At 45.9% G+C, this 25440-nt stretch overlaps 1 protein-coding gene and 2 pseudogenes across 2 annotated transcripts in view; all 3 read right to left on the bottom strand.

Moving 5' to 3' along the window:
* Positions 1 to 3153, bottom strand: part of SEPTIN11 (septin 11) — a 91298-nt gene extending 88145 nt beyond the window's left edge. For both annotated transcript variants that reach the window (XM_066632248.1, XM_066632249.1), the window contains exon 1: positions 3076 to 3153. In XM_066632248.1, coding sequence (XP_066488345.1) covers positions 3076 to 3102 — 27 coding nt within the window. In that variant the 5' untranslated portion in view covers positions 3103 to 3153. The remainder of the gene's footprint in view (positions 1 to 3075) is intronic.
* Positions 3154 to 20038: 16885 nt separating this feature from the next.
* On the bottom strand, positions 20039 to 20155 carry LOC136656355 (5S ribosomal RNA; annotated as a pseudogene).
* Positions 20156 to 23255: 3100 nt separating this feature from the next.
* LOC136656516 (5S ribosomal RNA) lies at positions 23256 to 23374 on the bottom strand (annotated as a pseudogene).
* Positions 23375 to 25440: the final 2066 nt, after the last annotated feature.

Here is a 25440-nt window from a genome sequence, read left to right as displayed (position 1 = left end):
CTCCAGCCCACATTTTCACAAAAAGGTACTGATCTGTTCAAAGTTCCCAGGCTCTACCAAAAGCTCCTTCAGAGCTCTCGTTTCACGCCACTATTTCTCCATGGCACCTCTCCTGTCTTCGGTGGCTAAAATCGTGAAATGCTACATCTTGAAAGGATGCAGCCCTGAATCTTTCAGCTCACTTTGCAGAACAATTGCACACACAACTCACATCTTAATCCATGTGCAAAAGTAAGGAAGCTGTAACATCTCCTGGGTCTCTATCCTGCATCTCCATCCTGCACAGTAAATGATTCTAAGTCTTTACAGTGCTACAGGGGATCCTGGGATGTTTTTTGGCTAGGAAAAGCTACATGCAGCTCCCATTCCAGTCCTTGAAATCCTGAGCATGTTCTGCTTTCCCGCCTTAAAAGACCACAAGCGCACAGTGGAGGTGCAGCAGCTGGATATTTTCAGACTGTGGGAAACTGCCCAGGAGAAGCCATTAAGAATCAAACAAATGAACTGAGTCACGATCATTTCTGCCTTTATTCTTTAGGGAACTGCACAAAGAGGAGGGAGATGTGCACAAGCAGTTACAACATATATACTCAACATGGATTTTTACAATCTTTGTTGCTTTTGCTGCCTTGTTTCCCCCACAACTTTGTTCCCAGGGGATACCATTAACTCTGCCTAACTGTTGCATGAAGTGGGGCTGGGGGGAGGGAGGAAAACAGAGGAGAGGGCTAGGTTAGTCTCCATCCGGTACTCAGTTACCGCCACTGCTGTTCGAACAGAGGATGTTTGAAAACCTCCCAAGAATGCAATCCTGAAAGACAGACTTCCTACTGTATGCCCCAGTTTGACCTGCACAGACCATAGTCACAAGTGATATTAAGACCAGGACGCAATCTGCACAGTCCCAAATACCTAAAGAGGCTTTTTCCCTTCCAAAGTTTTGGGGCAATGTTTTCACTACATGGGAAATTATATACTCACACAGCCAATGTTTCACATCTGTTTTAACACCAGCTTTTGACTAGCAATTTCAACTGCATTAAATCCCTAGTGAGTTTTCACTTCCTTCTATAAATACCAGGGAAGGCAAATCAATCCAGAAGAGGGTTGGGGCAGGATTAGGTTTACATATGTGTCTTCAACTGGCGGGTCAGAACCTGCAAGGGGGTCACCCCCTAACCTCATAATACTTTGCACTTCTATAGCTTTCTGAGTGATCAAAATGCTACACAAATGTTCCTTGTTGTAATCTGTACAACAGCCCTATAAGGTAGGTCAATATATTAGCTAGTTAGCTCATACTCATATTATTACAATAATATTACAAGCAGGATGCTAATGCTAAAAGGGAATGGCTTATCTGAAGGCACCTAGTAAGTTCACCTTGACAGCATTTCTCAAACTGTGTGGGTCAGGACTCACCAGGTGGGTCGCAAGCCAATTTCATTTCAATGCATATTTTTCTTTTAATATATTAGACCTGCTGCTACCATGGTATGTGACTGTGTTTGAGGAAATGTCACACATCCGTGCTTTTAACAGGCTACTATGTATATCCTTTAAATGACTATAGTCAATGGGGCTTGCTCCTGGGTAAGTGTGGATAGGATCGTAGCCTTTGGGATGTTCGGGGAATTTTTTTTTAACAGATCAGCAACGGCTTGGGAGAGTTAAGAGGCATCTTCTTCATTTTAAATTAGTTTTAGAACTTATACTTACTGTAAACTTTTAATTTACTTAAATAATTGATTTGATTTTGTCATATGGGGTGGTGCTAAAAATTTTCCTGCTTGATGTTGGCACTTCCAGCCATGACATCACTTCCAGGTTAATGACCATCACTTCCAGTGGGTCCCGACTGATTATCATTCTTAAAAGTGGGTCCCTGTGCTAAAAAGTTTGAGAACCGCCGCACTAAGATAATCAGGCATATATTTATTTTGCTTCGTGAACCACTTTGCTAAAACGCAGTATATAAATAGTCTTAATGCTAATTATACGCACACTGGGCTTTTCAATAGAACGCATGGCAGAAGAAGCATCAAAAATGCCCAAGGTTGTTTCTTTTGCTGTGGTTTAGCGTTAACCCATTTCTGCCCAGCCCAGAGGGGTACGCATTTGATCTCTGTTGCGTATATGCAACGTTGGGCAGAAATGGCCAACTCAGAGGAGACAGGCAGGGAAATGCAGTGAACATAAAGTTTAAGGATGGGGACAGTGAGAGATCTTTGGCCTGCTGGCAGCTCCATTCCGCTGCTGCTGCGACACACCCTTCTGCGGTGGCATAGCTAGAGGGGGGGCAAAGCACTGAGTTATGCAGGCGCCCGAGTGCACCATGCAAGCAGGGCGGCCCCGCCCCCGCCCCTTTGGAGCCATTCTGGGTGGTGGCAGCAAAACAGAGGCACATACCTGGGGTATGGGAGGGGGCCGCTTGCACAGCACATTCAGGTGCCTGCAAAACTCAGAGCTTTGCCCCCCCTCTGGCTATGCCACTGTTTTCCCGTATTCAGCCTCAGTCATTCCACAAAAGCTGGAGAGGGGGGAAGAAAACCACTTTTTCTTTGATCGGCTTCTGACAACCCCCCCACTGATCCCAGTCCCCACACACAGCATGTGTGTGAATCCTAATGGGAGGGGGGTCAAAGTTTGCCTGCCTCCCCCACCTACAGCCAGACCCCCCCCCCACACACACACACACGTGTCTTCCCATGTCCCCTTCCTCCCACAATCGCATCTTTCAGAGACAGCAGCAGGCAGCTCCTCTGCGCGCCCCCCCCCTCTTTCTGGCCTGCCCTATTTGGAGGCAGGGGGCTGGGGGGGGCATCCCTCGCTCCATCTGCTTCTCTCCCTGCCACCTCCCTGGGTGGTCTGCCTGGCACAGGGGGAGAATCCGCCAGGCACGGGGGGGGGCGATCTGGGGAACGTAACGTGTGAACACGCCCGGGGAGGGCAGCGCCCCCCCACACCCACCCGTACCCAGGGAGGGGAGAGGGTCCTGGGTGCTGAGAGCAACAAGCGGCGGTGGGGTGCCTCCCCTCATCCTGCGGCCCCCCACCCCGGCCCCGGAGGACTCACCGCGGGTCTGCCCACCGCCACGGCCATGCTGGGGCTGCAGGAGGACGCCCGCGCTGGGCTGGGCTGCGCTCACATGCGAGCCGCGGCTGGTCCCGCCCGCGCTATAAGAGGCATCATGGCCTCGGGAGCGACCATTCGCCGGCAGGGGGGTGCCGCGTCTCTCTCCGCAGGACCCCCCGATGCTGCCGGGCGCCGCGCACCCCCTTCCGCGCCCCCGCAGGGTCCCCGCGGCCAGGAGGGCCCCCGCGGCCGGGCTCCGGGGCTCCGCGCGCAGCTCGCGCCCCCCTCCTCGCAGGGCGAGTGTCCGCGTCCGGGCGGAGCGGGGCTGCCCGGCCCCCTCGCAGAGCCTCCCAGGCCGGCAGGGAGCGCCGCTCGGCCGGGCCGCCGCCGTCACCATCCTCATCCTCATCCCCATCATCATTCATCACCTTCAGCATCATGAAGGGCCCTTAAGCGGCATGTAAATCTCTCAAATAGATAAATAAATCATCATCGTCACCACCACCATCTCATCTGTTATCATCATCTATCTTCTTCATCATCATCATCATCACCATCTCATCTATTATTATCATTATCATCATCATTCAGCATCTTCATCATCATCATCATGAAGGGCCCTTAAGCAGGGTGGAAAGGCAGGGTATAAATAAAGAAATCATCTCATCTATCATCATCATCATCACCACCATCTCATCTATTATCATCATCTATCATCATTCACCATTTTCATCTATCGTCATCGTCGTTATCATCATTCACATTTTTATACCCCCCCTTCCTCCAAGGAGCTCACAAAGTTCCTCCCCTCCTTTTGCCCTCACAATAACCCTGTGAGGTAGGCAAGGCTGAGAGAGAGAGAGAGAGAGAGAGAGAGACTGGCCTCAGGTCACCCAGGAAGCTTTATGGCTGAGCAGGGGTTTGAACCTGAATCTTCCAGGTCTAAGTCCAATTTCTGAACCACTACATCAGTGGTTCCCAGACTGTGGGCCAGGACCCACTGGTGAGTCGCAACCTGAATTTTGGTGGGTCCCCAAAGGGCAATGACAAGATCAGATAATTCATTGCCTCAGGCCCTGAGGCTGTTCAAAAAATCAGATGCTGTAGCTGCTAACTGCCCTGCACAGACCTAAGCTCCTGCAGTTTGCAAGCGTGTGTGAATATAGGGAGATAAATGTTCAAGCATCTTTTCTCTGGTATTTTTTTCCCCATCAGTGACAGGTGGTTGGGGCAGGTGAAGGCTGAGTTACCACACAGTCCCACGTGAGGTGGATTCTGGGTTAGGCTGGCCCAACAGACTCTGAGCACTCCAGATGGGTGCATTGGTCACACTTGAGGCCCCGAATCCCTTCCCAGGGCACAGGCAGTGCAAAGATATTGTGAACGCCTGAGGCATAAAATTCAAATGATGCACGCACACACATACATTAGCATATGTAGCCCAGTCCACCAGGGGGTTCTTGTGCATAAGTCACACTGAAATGTGTGATGCTCACACGGCCCATCACAGTCCCATTCATTTCAGTGGAGGCTGCACAGGAAACAGTTCTGGTGGATGATGCCTCATGTCAAGGCCCAAATCTGTATGCTGTCCTTTATGGAACCCCATGCTGCATAACCCACTCTGGTTGCACACAGCCTCATCAGCCCCCTTAAACATATCACCCGTTCAGCTGCCTACATAGTTTGTTTGGGGCCAACTAAAATGAATGCTTAAATTGGCATATTGTTCAATGTGTGGTGAGTGGGTATGTGCTGTCCCTAAAAACTAAGTAGGGACTGATACCTTTAGTAGTATGGTTCATTGTAGGATGGTAGATGAAGTATGGCTTCACAAGTATGGCTTCTGGGAGATCGGCATTCAAATCGTGACAGTGGCAGACTCACCAGCTGGCACCAGGGAAACCTCACTGTACTGGGATTTCTCAATCTGTGAAATGAGAATTATTATGACATATCTTAGGAGGTGTGATGACTGAGCTCCCCTTGTTCATTTATTTCATTTATGGATTGTCTTCACCATATGAGTCCATAGAGAACAACAGTCCTAGGTCAGGTCAGCCATTGGCATGTGTCAGCTGACTGGACATCCACCAGACCAGAGGGATGTCCAGATGGTCAATATATCATCCAATTAGACAGATGACAGCTATTTTTGCCCCCACACAGGGCAACAATATATGGGCACCTGTATTCATCAGGATGGCATTCAAACCCAGGAGTCCTAAATACTTTCCTCCAGCATCCTTGCAGCACCTGATGCATGAGGGGCGGGGCTAGAGCTCGGACTGAAACACCTCTTTGGCACAGGAAACAATCAGCAAATTTAGCTAGTAAGTGTGTCTGTGGTGACACAAGTAGTGAATCTTGATTCCTACTATGAGTGAAGAAACCACTGTAATTGGTCTTAGAGTGTGATTTCGTCACTCTGAGCTGTCCGTTTTTCCACAGTGATCACGGCACTTTTGCGGGAGAACCGGTGTAATGCTGGACACTCACAAAGCAAGGATAACATTTGATCAACCTGTCAGTGATTGCTGCAAGTTCAACTATCTTTGCAGGAGCAACCCAGGGACCCCACAGCAGTTGTCAGTCAACCAGAGATGGTAGGTAAAGTCATCATGATAATGGGCACTTCCTGTAAAAAGCACTTCCCCTTTTCTAATAGGTTGCAATTACCATCACTGGGGAAGAATTCCAGAGGCCTGTGTTCACATTAGACCGTCAAAGCAAAACCTACAAAGAGCCCCATCCTCTGTCACCTTAAAGACTCGCAAATGTATTGTGACACAGAAATCACTGGGAAAGTGTCTGGAAGCCCCCTAGTGGGCAAAGAAAGGCAATGCTTGTGTCTTACACAAAGGTTGATTTCTCTCTTCCACCAGCACTATTCACTGTGGCTCCTGAACAGCTGTTTCCAATATCTACACATTTCCTTGCCATCAGACTTGGCATTCCTGTCCTTTTCTTCATCTCCACTTCCAAATGCTTGCTGGAATGGGATCAGAATGACAACGAGCAAGAAGCAGAGCTGTGATTTGACTCTGGTTTCAGTCTAGATCAGCAGGCACCAAAGCTGGACCTGTGGACCGAATGCAGCACCCACCGTGATCCTTCCCCCAGTGAACGGAGCTTACCGTCCCACTCAAGGGCCTCCCTGCGCAGATTGCCTCTGACCTTTGCGCCGACCAGTCGCTTCTGTGGTCTGTCACCCCAGCAGGCTTTGTGTCCAGATTTCCAGGCTTGTGTGGCTGGCCAGCATGAAGGTTGGGGGCAATGTGCACTATGACATGGAGGCCCCCAGGTGGAACGGTAAGCTCCATCCATGCTGGGGACACCTATACTGGCACACAGTGTTCTCCACCTTGTGGACAGCTGGTCTAGATTGAATGGGGTTATTACTGAGGGCACTGCTTTTTTAAGAGGCAAGCCCCAAAGCCAGGACTCAGAATGGTTGGCAACCTTCAGTCTCGAAAGACTATGGTATAAGCCTACAGCACCCGGTATTCCCAAGGCGGTCTCCCATCCAAGTACTAACCAGGCCTGACCCTGCTTAGCTTCCGAGATCAGACAAGGGACTCAGAATGAGAAGGCTGTATGAATGAAGTGGTGGAAACATTTTCACGTTTGCAGCAGAAGCCTGTGTGAGTGGTTGGATCTCTCTTCCGGCCAGATGGACCGGAAACTAGAGACAGCAAATCAGGTGTGCTTCTCTCTCTCTCCCCCCCCCCTTCCCGGTTTAATCAAGTTTTTTATGCTCTGGGCTTTTCCAGTGAGTGGAACATAAATAGCTAAGTTATTACAAAAGGTCTGTTCTACTATTTCATGCATCCCATAATTACAGCTCTGGGGGGCCCATCAAATTCAATCCGGCTCAACGTGAGATGACACTTTGGAATCTACACAATGTTCTGGTGGTTGCGTATCTTCTTGGGACGTTGATTCTGCAAAGGGAGGGGGGTCCAGTCTCTGAGCTTCTTTTATCAGTCAAAATAGGCCACATCCCTTCAATCTTCTAGCTTCAAAAAAACACCCCTCTGTCCTGTGTCAGCCTTCGTGTGTTAGGCCCAGCCTAACAGGATATGTGAAATTGGGGGACAGAGATTCCTATGGGCCCTGTGCCCCTGCTTTAACATACACAAGGTTCAAACCCAGGTAATGCTGCAAATGTTCCCTTGTCTGAAAGAGATTCATGGAAGGTGATACTGAGCCAGGTGGACCACTAGTCTGACTTGGTATAAGGCAGTGGCATAGCTAAAGGGGGTGCAGGGGGCACATTGCTCGGGACACCATTCCTCGAGGTGATGCCAACCTGCACCCCTAACGGTGGGTCCCAAGGCATCCAGGAGGAGTTCTGAGGTGTAGGAAGGCCGCGCACAGCCTTTTCAACCTAAGTAGTTGAACCAACTTAGAAACCATTATTAGGTGCAGAATTCAGTAACCTGAAAATCTCTGCTTTTCAGGATTCTAGTCCTCAAGCATACTGTTGACCGTGGGTGAGCCTTGCCTGGAGAAACATCAGAAGTTTGGCAGGGCTGGCAGTGATTTCCAATAGGTTAGCTTTTCAGTGACCTGTTTCGTCCTTTCTCATGATTATCAAAAGCAGAAGAATGCAAAATAATATATATGCAAATTTGCATAGCTGGTTAAAAAAAAAAAAATGGGTTACACCAGTCAGAATGTTTTATTGTTCTTTTAAAGCACCAAAGATACCCAGCTTCATCTATATTTAAAATCTCTCTCTCTCTCTCTCTCTCTCTGCACTTACAGTACAAATGCACATAATGCCTGGCAATTATATATACAGTGCAGGGGAAAACAGTTAAAATAATCATTGAAATAACACACAAAGTCAGTTCCTTGATAAGCTCATCAAGGTGGAGTGGAATTTCTCTGCTGTAACTCTGTGATGAGATCTGGTAGAACAGATTACATAATACGGGTGATCTTTTATGTAGGTTTCAGTGTGATTAATGTTGCATAATAAGGGAGTGAGGAGGACAGAAGGGAGCATTACTGCGCGCTAGGCTTCCATGGCTTGTAACCTCAAAGCACAGGGAGAGAAACAGAGAAAAACACTTTTCATCCTGCATTTTTCTCTTTACAGTTTCACATGAACGCTCGGATTTTGCTTGCCCAGGGGGGCTAGGCCAGAAGGCCAATAGTCACAGTACTGTAGAGGGCCTTTGCCAAGAGATGCTAAGATAGCAGCAGTGGCTCAGATCCTGTTACTTCTTTGGCTGCTGTTTATAGAAACTATTGATCCCAGAAGGAAGTGGTTTGATAACAAAGGGTGCACAGATGTATCATTCCTGCAGCCAGATCTACCAGTGACTCACGGGTTTACCAATGTGAGCCTACAGCAAATGGACAAAATATGTAGATTACCTTTGAAAAGTAAAGACTAGATTACCATGGCAGGGAGGGGGGAGCCTTTAAACCCAGGAACCAATTGGAAGCAAATGGTTCAATTGGCTTAAAGTTGTCCTTGTTGAAGATCTCTCTCTTGAACCAGTTAAAAAAATCTGGTAGGTAGGGCATTAGGCATGGCCATTTCCTTTCAAAGGTGAACACTTCTGCCCAAGAAGCAGGTCCTCTACAGCCATAGTCTCAAGGATTGGAAGTCTCCCTAAGGATGTATCTTCTACAGAGCCAGGCCAATGGTCTTTCTAGCTCGCCAACATGGGCTAACTTCGGCACTCTAGAACAGTGATTTTCAACTTTTCTTATCTCAAGGCACACTGACAAGATACTAAAATTGTCAAGGCACACCATCGGTTTTTTTTACAATTGACAAGGCACATCGTGCTGTTGGTGGGCAGCTCGCATCCCCATTGGCTCTATTAACAAATGACCCTCCCCCAAACTCTTGCAGCACACCTGCAGACCATTTGTGGCACACCAGTGTGCCATGACACAGTGGTTGAAAATGGCTGCTCTAGAGCATTGTTTCCAAACTGAGGGTCGGGACCCACTAGATGAGTCATGAGCCAATTTCAGGAGGGGTCCCCATTCATTTCTATATTTTATTTTTAATATATTAGACTTGATATATAGATGCAAGGGAGGGCACCAGAATGAGGTCTCTTGTTATCTGGTGTGCTCCCTGGGGCATTTGGTGGGCCGCTGTGAGATACAGGAAGCTGGACTAGATGGGCCTATGGCCTTATCCAGTGGGGCTGTTCTTATGTTCTTATGTTGATGCTACAATGGTATGTGGCTGCATTTGGGGAAATGTTGCAGATCTATACTTTTAACAGGCTACTATGTATATGCTTTTAACAATAACAGTAACTGGGACTTAATCCTGGGTAAGTGTGGGCAGGATTGCAGCCTAGGATTATTAAAAATTTTCCTGCATGATGATGTTACTTCCGGTCATGACATCATATCTGGTGGGTCCTGACAGATTCTCATTCTTAAAAGTGGGTCCCAGTGCTAAAAAGTTTGAGAACCACTGCTCTAGAGATTTAGGTAGAGATCTTTTCCCAGTAATACTTGGAGCGACCTGAGATTGAGTTTGGAACCTCTCACATGGAAAGTAGATGCTCTGCCTACAGACTTCTGCAGTAGCTAGGCTAAACTACTCTTATATGTGATGCTCAGCTGAGTAAGGTTTGTTTCCTTAACAAAAAGTAGCCATAGAGTCTGCAATCTAAAACACAATTGAGCAGGGTGTGGAGAAAGAGGCCTTTTAATCCTTTTCCCTATAAGATTTTTTGCACTTGAAATTGCCCCTCCCAAGCTACAGGAAGATACTGGACAAATTACTACGTCAGCCCTAGTTCCATCTGTATAACATAAATAATAGTGATTTCTGCTGGATTTTAAAACAAGGAGGATTTTTGATAATACATCAGAGGTGACCATAGAATATTCTGCAAGTTTTCCATATTGCCAAAGAGAATAAAAGGCACAAGTTGGATGACAACTTAATGCACAGAAGATCAGCAGACAGTAATTTGAAAACCAAGTGGATACACAGGATCACACCCATTCAATCTGGATTAACATCAGTTCAGTGTTCACAATCTCCGAGGCAGATTTCATTCAGCACAGTATAACTCCTACCCGGAGGATGAAACATGCATTCAACAAACATGCATTTCATTATCAGATGAAAAATAATGCTTTCAGTTCCCTGATTGTGTATACACAAAAGTAGTTCAAGGAGTATCTATCTGCACAAAGTGCTCTTAGGGACATTCCAAGGCAGATCAGGTTAATCTACTCTTCCTGCCTGGCAAGCAGAAATGGTTTCAGGGGTTAGAAATTACATTTAAAATGCATCTGAGAAAGAATACCAGTTGTAACTCTACCAAAAAAAAAAAATTTAACTCTACAAAATAAGTTATGCTGGTGAGTGTATAATTTTAGCAGGGGCACAAGCACTAAAAAAAATGGATGCAGTTTGGTCTGGCTGATGAGAGTGATCCTATTCTAATCCAGCCACTCTCTCCTCTTCCCACATCTGGTTGCAATGGCAGTCTCCCTTCATCCTCCTTATGCTGCTATATCTTTCCCACCCACCCCCCTCACTGTGATGCAAGACCTTAGTACTGTCTAGATCTGGTCCACACCCAGAAAGTCCATGCTCAATTTGATACCAGGATTACCATCTCTTTCCAGGTAGTGATCCTGCACACTCAATTTCAGTGTGACAGGCAGACATTCAACAGGTGACACTCCCCCAAAATGGCATTTTCTTTCTAGAAAAATTCCTGCTAAATTCCTGCCCTTCGTGCAACTCTTAGGCACAGGGGTCCAGCCAGAAGAAAGGCTGTCAATTCTAGTTTCCCTTCAGAGGGAAAACTCCCAGAATCTGACCAGATTCTCAGACTGCATCCTCACTACGTCCACCTCTGTTCTTTCCTCCAGGCTCTGACCACCATATACCTACACTCAAGATTGTGAGTTTCTTTCATAGAGCCAAGAAAATACCAGAGCAACACAAACTGCTCTCATATTGAACATACTGAACAGCTACATTTCAACAGCTGATGGAGATGAAGTCATGCTGTTTATGCACCCAATGGCCTCATTTTGGGGTGTGGGCCACACCATGTGACATGCACATGGGGGGTGACACCACTACTGGCCAAAAATTTTAAAACCTTGGTACTTTCGAATAATACCATCAAGTTATACATCATTCAATGCATAATTTAATGCAGAATACAGTGAAACAAACAGGAGATGCAAGGGAGGGCACCAGGATAAGAACATAAGAACAGCCCCACTGGATCAGGCCATAGGCCCATCTAGTCCAGCTTCCTGTATCTCACAGCGGCCCCACCAAATGCCCCAGGGAGCACACCAGATAACAAGAGACCTGCATCCTGGTGCCCTCCCTTGCATCTGACATAGCCCATTTCCAAAATCAGGAGGTGGCAATACACATCATGGCTTGAATGGAGATGCAGGTCTCTTGTTATCTGGTGCGCTCCCTGGGTCATGTGGTGAGCCGCTGTGAGATACAGAAAGCTGGACTAGATGGGCCTATGGCCTGATCCAGTGGGGCTGTTCTTATGTTCATTGAAATATCTCTATTCTATCAAAAGTTATAGCAAAAAAAAAAAAAACACCAGTGGGGTGGGGCAATGGTGCATTACCACACCCACTGCTCAAGGTGTTGCCCCACCCACTGCATGGAAAGAGGTCCATCATGGGAATGACAGGCTGGCCTCCCGCACCAGGTAGGTCAAGCCCTAGTGATGCCGCTGTATAGACCCACATCTCTGGTGCAAGGCCCTAGTTCCTGGCACAAGTCCCTACTGGGAATGTTTATACATAGTTTTATACCAGAAAAGTCAATCAGTCTTTTTATAGCACTCTTATATCAATCACCCTTTCAAACCAGAAAAGCCAATCACAATTCAGAGTTTGCCCTCTGAAACTTTCTTTGCTTCTTAGAATACTTTGCAAAATCAGGAATGAAGAAACTAGATGCAAAAAAACAGAACATAATAAGAGCCTTTCACAGCCTGACATTCCAAAAGGCAGTGAAAAGCATCTATATGTGTTTAAAAAAAAACTTGCAAGAGTGTGTGGTATAGTAGTCTCAATGTCAGGTGAGAACAGCATGTTCTGGGTTCTCAAATCCCTGAAGGGCCATAAAGTAAACCTGGGCCAGGTTCAAAGAAACCCATCTGAAAAGCTAGGTTACCACACAGTACATTACAGTGTGTGAAAAAATGTCTTTGATCTCTTGTATGACTTATCCACATGCACTCTCACACCTTCCTGCTCGAGCCAAAGTCATTAAGCTGACACTTGAAATAATTTGGTCACTTGTGTGAGCCTAATACAGTTAACCTAAATATTATTTTTGTCCTCGTATTGTGTATTTTCCTGGTTGATCCTCCAATTAAATTATTTCATGCTGCTTTGGCTTCATCTCCACCATATCCATAGCAACACACTGATGTCACAAACAGAGAGTATGACTTAAATGCAAATGCCAACTGATGACTAATAAGCAGGTAATAATCACTTGAACAAGGAAACGTAGCAGACGAATAGACACTGGTAGTGCTTTAGTACAAGTGTGTCTCATATGGAGTGATGAGTGCATTGTCACATACTATCAGCACTAGTGTAGCTAAGTGGGGTAGGCAAGTACAGGACGTGGGGGACACACCTGGGGGGCGTCAATCAATGCTCCCGCAGCAATCCTACCATGCTGCATGACCTGCCTGTGTTCTTCTTTTGATGTAGCTAATTGGGTACCCCTGCTAATTGGGTAAGAGGCACTTTTTAAAGTGGGTGCTCCTTTTTTTTTTAGCAGGGGGAGAGTAACTGGCCCACCTCACCCCAGCAGTGTCTGTTCTAGTGGCTGTCTGCTGGTATTCATTCACATCTTTTTAGATTGTGAGCCCTTTTGGGACAGGGAGACATTTAGTTATTTGATTTTTTTCTATAAACCGCTTTGTGAACTTTTGGTTGAAAAGCGGTATATAAATACTGTTAATTAATAATACTGTTAATAGCTCTGCGGCTTCCTTGGCTCTTTGGGGCATTGCTACTCTCACTGTGCAACCACTGCAATCCCAGGAGGATCGGGTTGCTTTTTGCCACACCCACCCCCTTCTCTGATTGACTGCTTCCTTGGACTGAGCAGTGATCACCTACAGCGCCTATCAGAGTTGCATACTGGAGCCATCGCCTTCAGTTACTTTGGTTTGATCAGGAATACAGAATACTGTATTGACACAAACAACAACATGAGAATACAATCCAAACATAGTCCGTGGAGGTGTACGCTTAAACTGGTTTTCCGTTTTAATCTCCAATACAAAGCATGCTGGATTTTCATTACAGAGATGGCTAAGGGGAAAGCAATGCTGTCCTCTGTCAATAATAGAGAATCATGGCACATGGTGGCGCAGGTTGTATGTGATCTTTTCTGCTTCTGTGGTTACCTGCAAAAACAAACAAACAAAAAGAGTCCTATAGCACCTTGAAGACTTAGAGCCCAATCCTATACAACTTTCCAGCACAGGTGTAGCTGCAATGCACACTGAGGTAAGGCAACAAATGTTCCCATACCTTGAGGAGGCATGTGACAGTCTGTGACAGTCTCCCCACCACAGGATGCAGTGCACACCCCACTGGTACAGCTGCACCTGCACTGGAAATTGAATGGGATTGGGCCCTAACACATTTATTTTCAGTCCACCTCATCAAATGCATGAAATTAAATCCTCAGCAGGCAGGTATATGAGACATATAGATATATAGACATGTGGGCATACCTAGACAAAAACAAAAGACATGATTGAGACATACAAAATTATGCATGGGAAGGATAAAGTGAATAGAGAGATGCTCTTTACACTCTCACATAACACCAGAACCAGGGGACCTCTGCTAAAATTGAGTGTTGGGTGAGTTAGAACAGACAAAAGAAAATATTTCTTTACTCAGTGTGTGGCCAGTCTGTGGAACTCCTTGCCACAGGATGTGTTGAAGGCATCTGGCCTGGACGCCTTTAAAAGGGGATTGGACAAGTTACTGGAGGAAAAATCCATTACGGGTTACAAGCCATGACGTGTATGTGCAACCTCCTGATTTTAGAAATGGGCTATGTCAGAATGTCAGATGCAAGGGAGGGCACCAGGATGCAGGTCTCTTGTTATCTGGTGTGCTCCCTGGGGCATTTGGTGGGCTGCTGTGAGATACAGGAAGCTGGACTAGATGGGCCTATGGCCTGATCCAGTGGGGCTGTTCTTATGTTCTCTGTCCCCAGTGATCTCTTCCTACTTTACTCCTTTTATTGTTGCATTTTGGTAAAATAATTATTTTTCATTCCTTCTATGTTAACTATGTTAACTATGATTTGGACAGGCATCTACAAATGCCCTTTAAAAGTACTGGACATACAAATGAAATGTATATTTGAATAGAACCCATTTAGTACATCTTGAAAGACCAATTAGGCTCTCCAGGTCTAATCTTCAGGTATATTCCCATTTCTGTGTTCCTGCACCCCCTCATTCTTTAATGGGTTTTGAATCCAGCCAACCTGCATGTGTTGGTGGTGTGTATTTCAAAACATGTCCCAACTGTGGGTAAATCAACATTAGGGAGACTTCCCACCAGGAAGACCTGACCCATGACCTGGACATGCGATGAATGGCTCATGAGACATTGAAAGTCATGCAAATATTACTCACATCAAGGAAGCAGAGAGAAGCATGAGGAAGAAAGTGCAACCAAAACTTGTAGGTCAATTCATAGAAGATAAAGCTATTTTTTAAAAAATGCAATTTTTATTTTATGGTGTTTATTTGCACAGTCAAACTTTTAAACATGGTTGGCTGCTTTTTGTGGGCTAGGAATGCAGGAAGCACATTTTAGAAATAGAAAATAAATTTGATCCAGGCCATGTGGTCAGTTCAGTGCTCATTAAAGTTAATCACAAGGCAAAGATGTTATCTGGGTGCTCTAGCAGGCAGCTGGATCAGTTTACAGGTGTACAGCAAAAGCTACCTTACTGTGTGCCAAAAATTGATCTGGTCATGCGATGGAACAATCGGCTTTAGCTGTGGCTGAGCATCACTCGCACTGAATTTACCAAGCAGCTGGGGCCCCTTGTCAGTCATTTATTTAACCAAATAACAAAACCACATTTCCATCTAAGTGCCCAAAAGGGGGGGGGGGTTCAATAAGAAAAATAAAACTAAACAATCCAAATCAAATGAGATGCAATAAAGACAAAGTACAAAATCAAACCGAACTGCAGAATAATGTCAAAGTGGATCCTGAATCCTCAGAGAATATAAGCCAATATCTATCAAATAAATCAGGAAAAGAGTCATCAGGAATGGCTGGTTTAGTGTAGAACGGTGTTACTCTATCATACCATTTCACATGGTCCACCTATTCAGAATAACACTGGAAGTAACTGGTGATCATTGCCAGTATCTCTGGGTTGGGAGGCCAGATGTGACACCAGTAAGAGGCTCAGGGTGGACTGAGGACTTTTTTGAAAAGCACGCTTTGGAGCTCTGCCTGCCGAGCTAAGCCTCCTACTGCTGTTTGCTGCGTTGCATTCCTAATCTTGCTGCCAGATGGCAGGGAAGCAGGGTTCATGCAAGTACCACTGACACCACCTCAAGTACTACTGGAGATACCTGTACCACTGGTTGAGAAACACTGGTGTAGGCATCTCTGGAAAGGGATGAGACAGACTGAAATAAATGTTGCTATTCCTTTCCTAAGTTGCAACTTCTATGGAACAAAGAGAATCTCCCCTCTTCTCTGGTACTGCAGTGAACGGTTACATTTTATGTAGTATTGTATTACAAAATATCATGATAACTGGTATTTTATCTTAAGAAAAGCAAACTCCCTTGGGGGAACAGGAAAACTTATAAAGAGGTTTTATGCTTTGTCTCGTCTATTATTTTATTATTGCATATTGATTTATGACATTTGTATTCTTCTGCAAAGAATACTTGAGGGTTTCCTGAGCCACTTATATTCCTGGAAATCCGACAGACTTCACAGTCTAACGTGTTGGCCCAGAGCCACCTCCTTTGCTTACCAGTCAGCTGGGGGAAAAAGGAGAGGCGGAAATAACGAACAGCCCTTGGGTAGCCCAATCATGAGCTTCCTGGAGCCCGCTGGAGCAGTGGCACCAAAGCGGCTACCGCTGTATCCAACAGGTGCTGAGAAGCAGCCATAGGTCTCTTTGGGGGAAAGGGACTTTTGTCTCCTTCCCCCGAGGAAAGCCCCAAGCCCTGCAATGGGGCTTCTCAAGTTTGTGCTGACTATATTTGTGGCAGACTTGACTCCGTGTTGGGCCTTCTGGCAGAGCTCCGCTGGTTCCATCCCCTCCTGCTCCAGCTCCTTTCCTGCCCTGCCCTCCCCTCTTGTCTGATCTTGGAAGCTAAGCAGGGTCAGGCCTGGTTAGTACTTGGATGGGAGACCGGCTGGGAATATCAGGTGCTGTAGGCTTATACTATGATCTCGGAAGCTAAGCAGGGTCAGGCCTGGTTAGTACTTGGATGGGAGACCACCTAGGAATATCAGGTGCTGTAGGCTTATACCATAGTCTTTCGAGCCTGAAGGTTGCCAACCACCTCCCCTCCCCAGAGGCTACACCAACACTGATCAGCCTCACTTACCTCTAGCAGTGGCACATATTCCTCTGGCCCGTGCTGGACCCGGCACTTGACTGGTGCAGGCCCAGCGCCAGCACTCCTTAGTCACCGGGTGCTGTAAACTTGCTTTATGGCACAATTACAGTACCCAGTACTGGTGCTGGAGCTTAGTACCAGCACTGGGCAACTTTAGGATTGCACCCTGAGTTGCTAGAAAGATCCAAAACGTGAAAATTGAGGATTTTTAACTTCTCCTCCCATCTATGTAGAAGGCAGCCTATGACTTATTTTTATTTTTCACATTTTTATACCACCCTTCCTCCAAGGAGCTCAGGGCAGTGTACACAGCTGCTGCCCTCCTTTTGCCCTCACAACAACCCTGTGAGGTAGGTGAGGCTGAGAGAAAGTGACTGGCCCAAGGTCACCCAGGAAGCTTTGTGGCTGAGGGGAGATTTGAACCTGGATCATCCAGGTCTAAGTCCACCTCCCAAACCACTACACCATCCTGGCTCTTACGCATTAAATTGTGTAAATCTGCTCATGAGGAACAAGTCATACTTGTTGAGAGCCAGCTTGGTGTAGTGGTTTGGGAGGTGGACTTAGACCTGGAAGATCCAGGTTTGAATCCCACCTTAACCACAAAGCTTCCTGGGTGACCTTGGGCCAGTCACTTTCTCTCAGTCTCACCTACCTCACAGGGTTGTTGTGAGGACAAGAAGGAGGGGAGGAGCAGCTGTGTAAACAGCTCTGAGCTCTTTGGAGGAAGGGCGGTATAAAAATGTGAATAAATAAAAATAAAATAAATAATGGCAGCTAAAAGCAATGATGAGAAACTCATTGGTTCTACAGACTACACATCTAGAAAATCAATATAGTACATAGGCAAAAGATATTGAGAAAACACTTTTTAAAAAACAGTTCAAAACTGATTCAAAAGCATTCCAAACAACATGTATTGTTTCCAGTTGGTTTTAAAGTGCCTATTATTTTATTGGTTTTTTTTTTTATTCTTTTAAGTAATTGTCTTTTATATTGTTTCAGCTGTTTTAAATTATACTGTAAGCTGCCTTGAGTTGTGGAAAAGTGGCATGCAGATTCTTTGGACAGGGAGATGAATGAATGAATGAGTATGTACAGGTATTGATGGATTCCAGGGTTACACACAGGAGCAAGTAAGGCACATATAGTTTTAAAACAAAACCACCACACGAACTGAGCACAGGACATGGAAAAAGCACTTTCCACTTGAACTTCTGTGAATGTCTAACCCAGGTACTTGTAGCATGACAGCTGAATCAAAACAGATTGCAACACAAGCTAGCACATGGCACAAAGGCACTTCGGAAAACACAGACACAGGAATACGTTGTAACCACTAATTACAGGAAACTCTCTGTAAGGCAGTGTCTGTTCCCCCTTACACTGAAGTAAAGGAACAACTAGTGGACAATTGTGGGCTGGATATTCATTACGACCTCTAGTGGTGGAAACGGAAAATTGCACTGCAGGATTTACAAATCCAAAGCTCTGCTGGGTAGTAGGCCATTGTTTCTCAACCAGTGCTATAAGTACCACCAGTGGTACTCCCCTACCTACCAGTGGTACCTGAGGTGGTGTCTGGTGGTACTCGCAGGACCCCTGGTACCTTGCTGCCCGGCAGCGAGACCAGGAACACAACACAACACATAGTGGTAGGAGGCTCAGCTTGGTGGGTATAGCTCCCAAACATGCTTTTCCACACTTGGAAAAAGCCCTCCCATCCAACCTGAGCCACTTACTGGTGTTTATCATGTTGCATCTGGCCTCCCAACCCAGAAGTCGATGGTGATGATGTCATTGCCAGTTACTTCTGGTGATACTTTGAATAGGTGGACCATGTAAAGCGGTATGGTGGAGGGCAAACATTGAAAAACACTGGCCTACGCAATGATTTTCAACCAGTGTGCCTCACACACTGGTGTGCTGTGAAGGACCTGCAGATGTGCTGCAGGAGTTTGGGGGACAGCCAGTTATTATTAGGTCCATTGGGAGATGTGAGCCCTCCACCAGAAGTATAGTATGCCTTGTCAATTGTCAAAAAACAGATGGTGTGACTTCATAATTTTAGCACCTTGTCATGTGCCATGAGATAAAAAAGGTTCAAAATCGCACATCTATGGAGTCCCAGAAGCTTCTCTCCCCCCCCCCCCCGGCCATATATCCTTCTGCAGCACTTCTGCAATTCATGCATCGGATGGAGGGGACGAAGGGACAAATGTGCCTTCCTGGAGAAGGCTTTGTGCAAGCAGTGGGATGTAGCTTCTGTGGTGTTGCAAATGATAACACGCTCTTCTCCCATTTTGCCTCCTGGGAGGAGAAGCCCTCTTGCCTCTAGTTGGCACCTCCCCATCTCTAATCCATCTCTTCAGAGAGGTTCCTTTGATGACAGGAGGGGTGGGTGGAAACAGAGCTGTCCCCTTTGTTGATAAGCCAACAAAAAGAGAGATGGGGGTAGCAAAGGAGGGCAAGAATGTTTAAATGCAAGCAGCAGAGCTTCCTGGGTTACTTTCCCTACGCTACTTACTGACGCTGTTCCAAGCTCCTGGTCCTTTCACCCACTTTCTGGCTGAATGGGTGGGTGAGCCCATATGGAGCATCAGATGTTCCTAACAGCAGACTTAGTCATATGTGCAAAGGGGGAGTGCATGACTCCACTCTTTATAACCTATGCGCATTAACCCTGCTTTACCTGCAGGATTGGATACCTGGGATCCCCTGAGCCACTTGAATTTCCCCTTCCTGGAAATCAGGTGGGCTTCAATGTATAATGAGTTGGCTCAAAGCCACATCCTTTGTTTACCAGCCAGTTAGGAAAGAAGAGGATACTCAAATATGAGCCACCATCACAACAGGGCAAACAGGGTTACTATCTTCAATGACTCACCAGCCCCTTCAGGATGCTGAGGAATTACAAAATCCCCAGAGGTGCTAGAAAGGCTCCAAACTGGTGAAAAACAGGCAAAGTTTGGTGATTTTTCCCATACATCCTTTCTCTCCAAAGAGTTGAATATTCTTTAATCTTAATTTCTGATATCTCACTTTATGCTATGTCTTGTAGCAAAAGCAGTAAGAAAAAAAATCTCCATACCACTGATAAGTTTATGAATGGTTGGCAACCTTCAGTCTCGAAAGACTATGGTAGAAGCCTACAGCACCCGGTATTCCTGGGTGGTCTCCCATCCAAGTACTAACCAGGCCTGGCCCTGCTTAGCTTCCGAGAACATGGTATAAGCCTACAGCACCCGGTATTCCCAGGCGGTCTCCCATCCAAGTACTAACCAGGCCTGATCCTGCTTAGCTTCCGAGATCATGGTATAAGCCTACAGCACCCGGTATTCCCAGGCGGTCTCCCATCCAAGTACTAACCAGGCCTGACCCTGCTTAGCTTCCAAGATCAGATGAGATTGGGCATGTGCAGGGCAACAGTTGAACTCCCATCATATTGTCTTTCTCTTTCTATGAGCTAAAAAGCTACCAATACCTTAAAACCTTTTTCTTATGGGGAAAGTCTTAACCCCCCCCCCACACACACACACACACCAAACAGTTCTGGTCTAGGCCTGGTCCAAGATCTCCTGATGTTTGAGGAATGGAGGCCAGGAGGAGGAAAGATAAGGGCAACCCCCATCAATCTGCTGCTTAAGGTGACTGCGGCAGTTGGCTGCAGTGGTGGGCTGGTCCTTCCAGTGCTATGATATCCATTTTTTTTCGATGGGACAACTAGAACTGTACACATTGTCCAAATGCAGCTGCACTACAGATTTATGTAAAAGCACAATGATGCTGGCAGTTTTATTTTCAATCCCTTTCCTAATAATGCCAAGCACGGCGTCTGCCTTTTCACTGTGCCAGTAGCGTAGCTAGAGGGGGTGCAAACCTCCATTTTGTACTAGCGGCCCAGAATGGCTGCAAAGGGGAGGGGCTGCCTGCACAGCACAGTGAGGCACCCTGCAAAACCTTGTGCTTTGCACCCCCTCTAGGTATGCTACTGCACTGTGCCACACTTTGATCCTGGCAGTAGCCAGCTACATGGCACCAGAAGCTGGCTGGGATTATGGTCTCCACCACTTGGCACTGTACCTAGGACCTGGTATTTAGAGATAAGTAGAACCTCCACTTCAGAGAGTTTGTTTATTGTGGCTAATAACCATCTTTTTGAGGTTCTAGTTATATTATTATAGCAGCTAATAACCATCATTAGTCTGATCTTTTGTAAAAGACTTGGCCACATGACTTCAAAACAATGCAGTGGAAATTAGAAGTTTGGGTCAGGAAAACATCTCCAGATGGCTTGCAAAAGTTTTAAGGTAAGCTGGTGTTTAATGACCTGGTTGTTAGACTTGCTGGGCCAGCAAATAAAAGATTTAGCACAGTGCAAGCTGATTGCAGCAGCAATATCAAGTCACCAACCATGACAGCCCAACAGCAACAGAACTGCAGATTGAGATGCTTGCACAACAGTTTGGCATCATGCTGGGTTCGTTCCCCCCCCTTTTGGTAGGTCAAAAGATGTAATTACATTGCAAAATTGAAGCCAGGCTAGAGCGTACCATACGCGGTGGCTTTGATGCATGCAGAGTTGCCATTTTTTTCCACCAGCTCCTGCTCTTGTGCCTTTAATACTAGTTTGATCTTCAGGTCTTGCATGATAATGCTAATTTTAAAAAAACCCTTCACTCACTGGTTTTGACTGCATTATAAGGGGGGGGGGATGTTTTAGAAAAAAATCATACAAATAGTCTGCAGATCAAGCTGCTGTTAAAAGCACAGGGGCAGGCTAGACTCAGTTTTTCTAATCAGTTGGCAACCCAACTTGCTAACTTTCATTCTGGCCATGCTCCTAAATTTTTAGCTTTTTGACATGCAGAAATTAAGTGTGTGAAACTTTCCCCATCACTTTCTCTCCATGCCAGGAAAAAACATCATTTGCTTAATTTTTGTGAAAAGGATGAAGTTTAAAGGCACAGGAGTAGACCAAGGAAGAAATCTGGCAATATTATAGCCATTGCACCCAATATTATAGCCATTGCACCCAGCCATTGCAACCTAAAACACCCACTACAATATGAATTCACAAATAGGAGTATGTAACAGAGGTCAGAACACTCTGGGACAGTCATACATGAGTCACAGAAACTGTAGTCACATACTATAAATACGATTGCCAAATGAACTGTCTGACCTGCTCCTGTGTCTTTCACATACTTGACAATAGATGTGATGACATGACAATTTAGAAAATAAAGTTTTTTCTCAAAACATGGAGATCAACAACATCAATGGCTAATATCAGCATATCAAGTGGCTGCTTTAGTCACAGCACTGCTGGCTGATTGAAAAGTTGGCAACCATAAGTATAAAACACTGCACTGAAGAGGCAGCATCGCACACACCAATGTGAACATAAGTCCTCACAGTGACATTAGACAGTGTGGAGGGAAAGGCATTTTGAATAGCTGGCTGTTTTTTTTTTTGTTTGTTTCTTTTTTTAATTGTCAAACCAAAGCAATTATCTTCCCTGGCTGCAAAGAAGATAACCTTCAGCCTACTATAAAATCCATTCAAGCCTGTCCTTTCGAGTCTGCTCTCAGCCAGGCTAGAACAATTGAGCTCCAGTAGGAGCTGGGTGACAATTTCCTCCTTGATAACTGTGAAAATTTTTTGGAATTCTAGTCCATTCTTTCAAAAGCCCAGAAGGGTACTTCTTTGCAAACACTTACAATCAAGTGCATTTGGAGGAAGACATTTTTAGAAACCCAGTCATTGTCAAATCTATTTTACAAAAAAAAGTCCCAAAACACTGACAGTGGAAAACACATCTAACATAATTGGATATGCAGTACCCCTTGTTACACAACAAGACTTTGGATCCTTCCAGAGGTACTGCAGAGGAGAGGTCAAACCTGTTTCTGTGCAGACAGGATATTCAGCTTTCTGCAGATCACCGTGCAGTGGTGGCATCAGGGGTTGGCAGGGTTGCACACTGGTCAAGGACCCACACCCACCCATGGACCAACCCAGCTAAACCAATGCCCCTTGGTAAAAGCAGCAGAGTCCCCGAGGGGCATCAGGCCAGGAGGACCCAGTTCAAGGCTTTGCTCCAAGACCTTAGCAGCCATACTCCTCCTAGACCAGCATTTCTCAAACTGTGGGTCAGGGCCTATTATGTGGGTCATGAGACAATTTCAGGTGGGTTGTACAGCACCTAGCTCAGCCCCCACTGAAAATACAGAGCTGAAAATACAGGGTACAGAGCTGCTGGGCAGAATAGGCACATGGTGGGAGAAAGGCATGGTGCTTTACCCTGGTGGTTGGCAAACTGCAGTCTCGAAAGACTATGGTATAAGCCTACAGCACCTGGTATTCCCAAGCAGTCTCCCATCCAAGTACTAACCAGGCCTGACCCTGCTTAGCTTCCGAGATCATGGTATAAGCTTACAGCACCTGGTATTCCCAGGCGGTCTCCCATCCAAGTACGAACCAGGCCTGACCCTGCTTAGCTTCCGAGATCAGGCATGGAAATACTATGGTAGAAGCCTACAGCACCCGGTATTCCCAGGCGGTCTCCCATCCAAGTACTAACCAGGCCTGACCCTGCTTAGCTTCCGAGATCAGACAAGATCGGGCATGTGCAGGGTGAATAGGCAGGAAGGTGGGATGCTGGTAAGAGGGGAGAGCTGTGTGGTTGGAGAAGGAACCAACTCTGTACTGCGTTGACTTCTGAGCTGGAATGTTTGAATTCGGAGGCACGCAAAATAACAGCATGAGTACGCTGAGTAAAGGGACATTTGGCTGATCGTGGTTTAGGTTTGAAGTCCAAATTGATGTCACTTCCGGCCATGACGTCACTTCCAGGTTAGTGACATCACTTGTCATGGATCCCAAAAGATTGTCATTCTAAAGAGCGGGTACCAGGGCTAAAAAGTTTGAGAACCAATGACATAGTTTCTAGGATTCATAGCATAAAAGCATAAAGCATAAAAGATTGGATGGAATACGCTGAATGGACAAGTTGCATTCTCTTCTACTCCTGGCTCTCAGCAAGTCAGAAGAGGATCAGAGTGGAGGAGATGGTTGGAAAGGGCAATGGACAGGTGCTCTGGGGGCTCCTCTGTTCACTGCCCCCCTCCCTGATCATTTCAGCATGGCAAGGCCAGCACTGAATGAAGGTTAGAGATCTGGCAATCCAACAAGGCTGAATGATATGTAGTTCTAGCTACTGAGCTGTTTACCAAAGAGAAACATTCAGGATAAACCATGGGCTATACATGAAACAGCTGACAGTATCAGTGGTCAGAAAATGCGTGTGCTGTAGGGTTGACATCTACCCAGAAGAAGAAATGGCTCGGCTTGTTCCATGCCTTGAACATCCAAATAGCCTGTAGAAATCAACGGGTGACACTTCTTGGGGCATGGAGATAATCACAAGCACTTGCTAATGTCTGCAGAGTTGGCAACTGATGTTGGGGAAGACTAGAAGCAGGGTTTCCAACTTTTTAGATGGCCCTGTTTCTGCATATTTAAGCAGCTTGACCCAAAGAAATTGAGCAGTGAGCTGTCCACTGGATTTGCTCACTGGAGCAGTGAGCAAGCCAGTCAATAACATCTACCTGATTGTGCGAAAATCTCATAATAATAATTTCTTTTTAAAATTGTGACAAGTCTTTCTTTGCCACTGACAAATACCCAATTTTATATATAAACACACCATTCACAATTAATGGAGGGTTCCCATACTTGGGGACCTAAACTGGTTGACAAAACTAATTCATAAGCAGGTCAGCTGACTGACAACCAGTCTCACTGGCTGTTGTACATAAGAGCAGCTTAAATCAGTTAAGTGGCACTTAACACAGCACAGAGATAATCAGAGACACTGGTTAAAAAGTTGGAGCCCCAATGATCCGACTCTACAGTAATTAATGTTAGTGGGAAATGAATTCTACTGAAAGCACGAGGGCTTCTAAGTAATGTGTAAGACAAATTTGATTACTCTAGGAGAAACAAGAACCTACACCAGTAATTCCAGCAGGAAGCCAGTGGTCCAAATAAAGCAACAGACTTCCCTTTAAGGGCTGCTGGAGCAAACCAGGATTGTTTAAAAAAACACGCTTCAGCATTTCTGTGCTCCAATCTGCAGTGCATCCTACCTGGGTGAACACCTGCATGTCTGATGAACATCACCGACTTCCTGAGTCTTTGCAAAAGCTCAGCAGACTGTCTGCAATACATCATCAATTGCAGAACTTGAGACGCGGACAACAACATCTGTAGCCTCCGTTAAAGAGACAGCCTTCAAAGGGAGCATGCCATTTACAGGTAACCTCACTGGTCCATCTCTCCTTGTTTGTGCTGCCATAAGACTCTCGGGTGGCTCTCCACAAGTCACTTATGATGCAAACTCAGCAGTGGACTTAAATTTCAGCTGAGCACTATATACAAAGAAAGAAAATAGACAGGGCATATTCAGCTTTTCTGAACCAGGTGAGCAAAAATCAGCCATTTTCAACCACTGTGCCGCAAATGGTCCTCAAGTGTGCCACAGGAATTTGGGAGAGGGTCATTTATCAATAGGACCATTAGGAGATGTGAGTCCCCATTGATAGCACAGTGTGCCTTGTCAATTGTCAAAAAGTCGATGGTGTGCCTTGACCATTTTAGTGCCTTGCCAATGTGCCGCGAGATGAAAAAGATTGAAAATCACTGAGCTAGATCATGC

This window comes from Tiliqua scincoides, chromosome 6 (genome assembly GCF_035046505.1).
Source record: "Tiliqua scincoides isolate rTilSci1 chromosome 6, rTilSci1.hap2, whole genome shotgun sequence".
Classification (NCBI taxonomy): Eukaryota; Metazoa; Chordata; class Lepidosauria; order Squamata; family Scincidae; genus Tiliqua; species Tiliqua scincoides.
The sequence above is the reverse complement of the archived record's forward strand: the minus strand, read 5'-3'. Positions and strand labels throughout refer to the sequence as shown.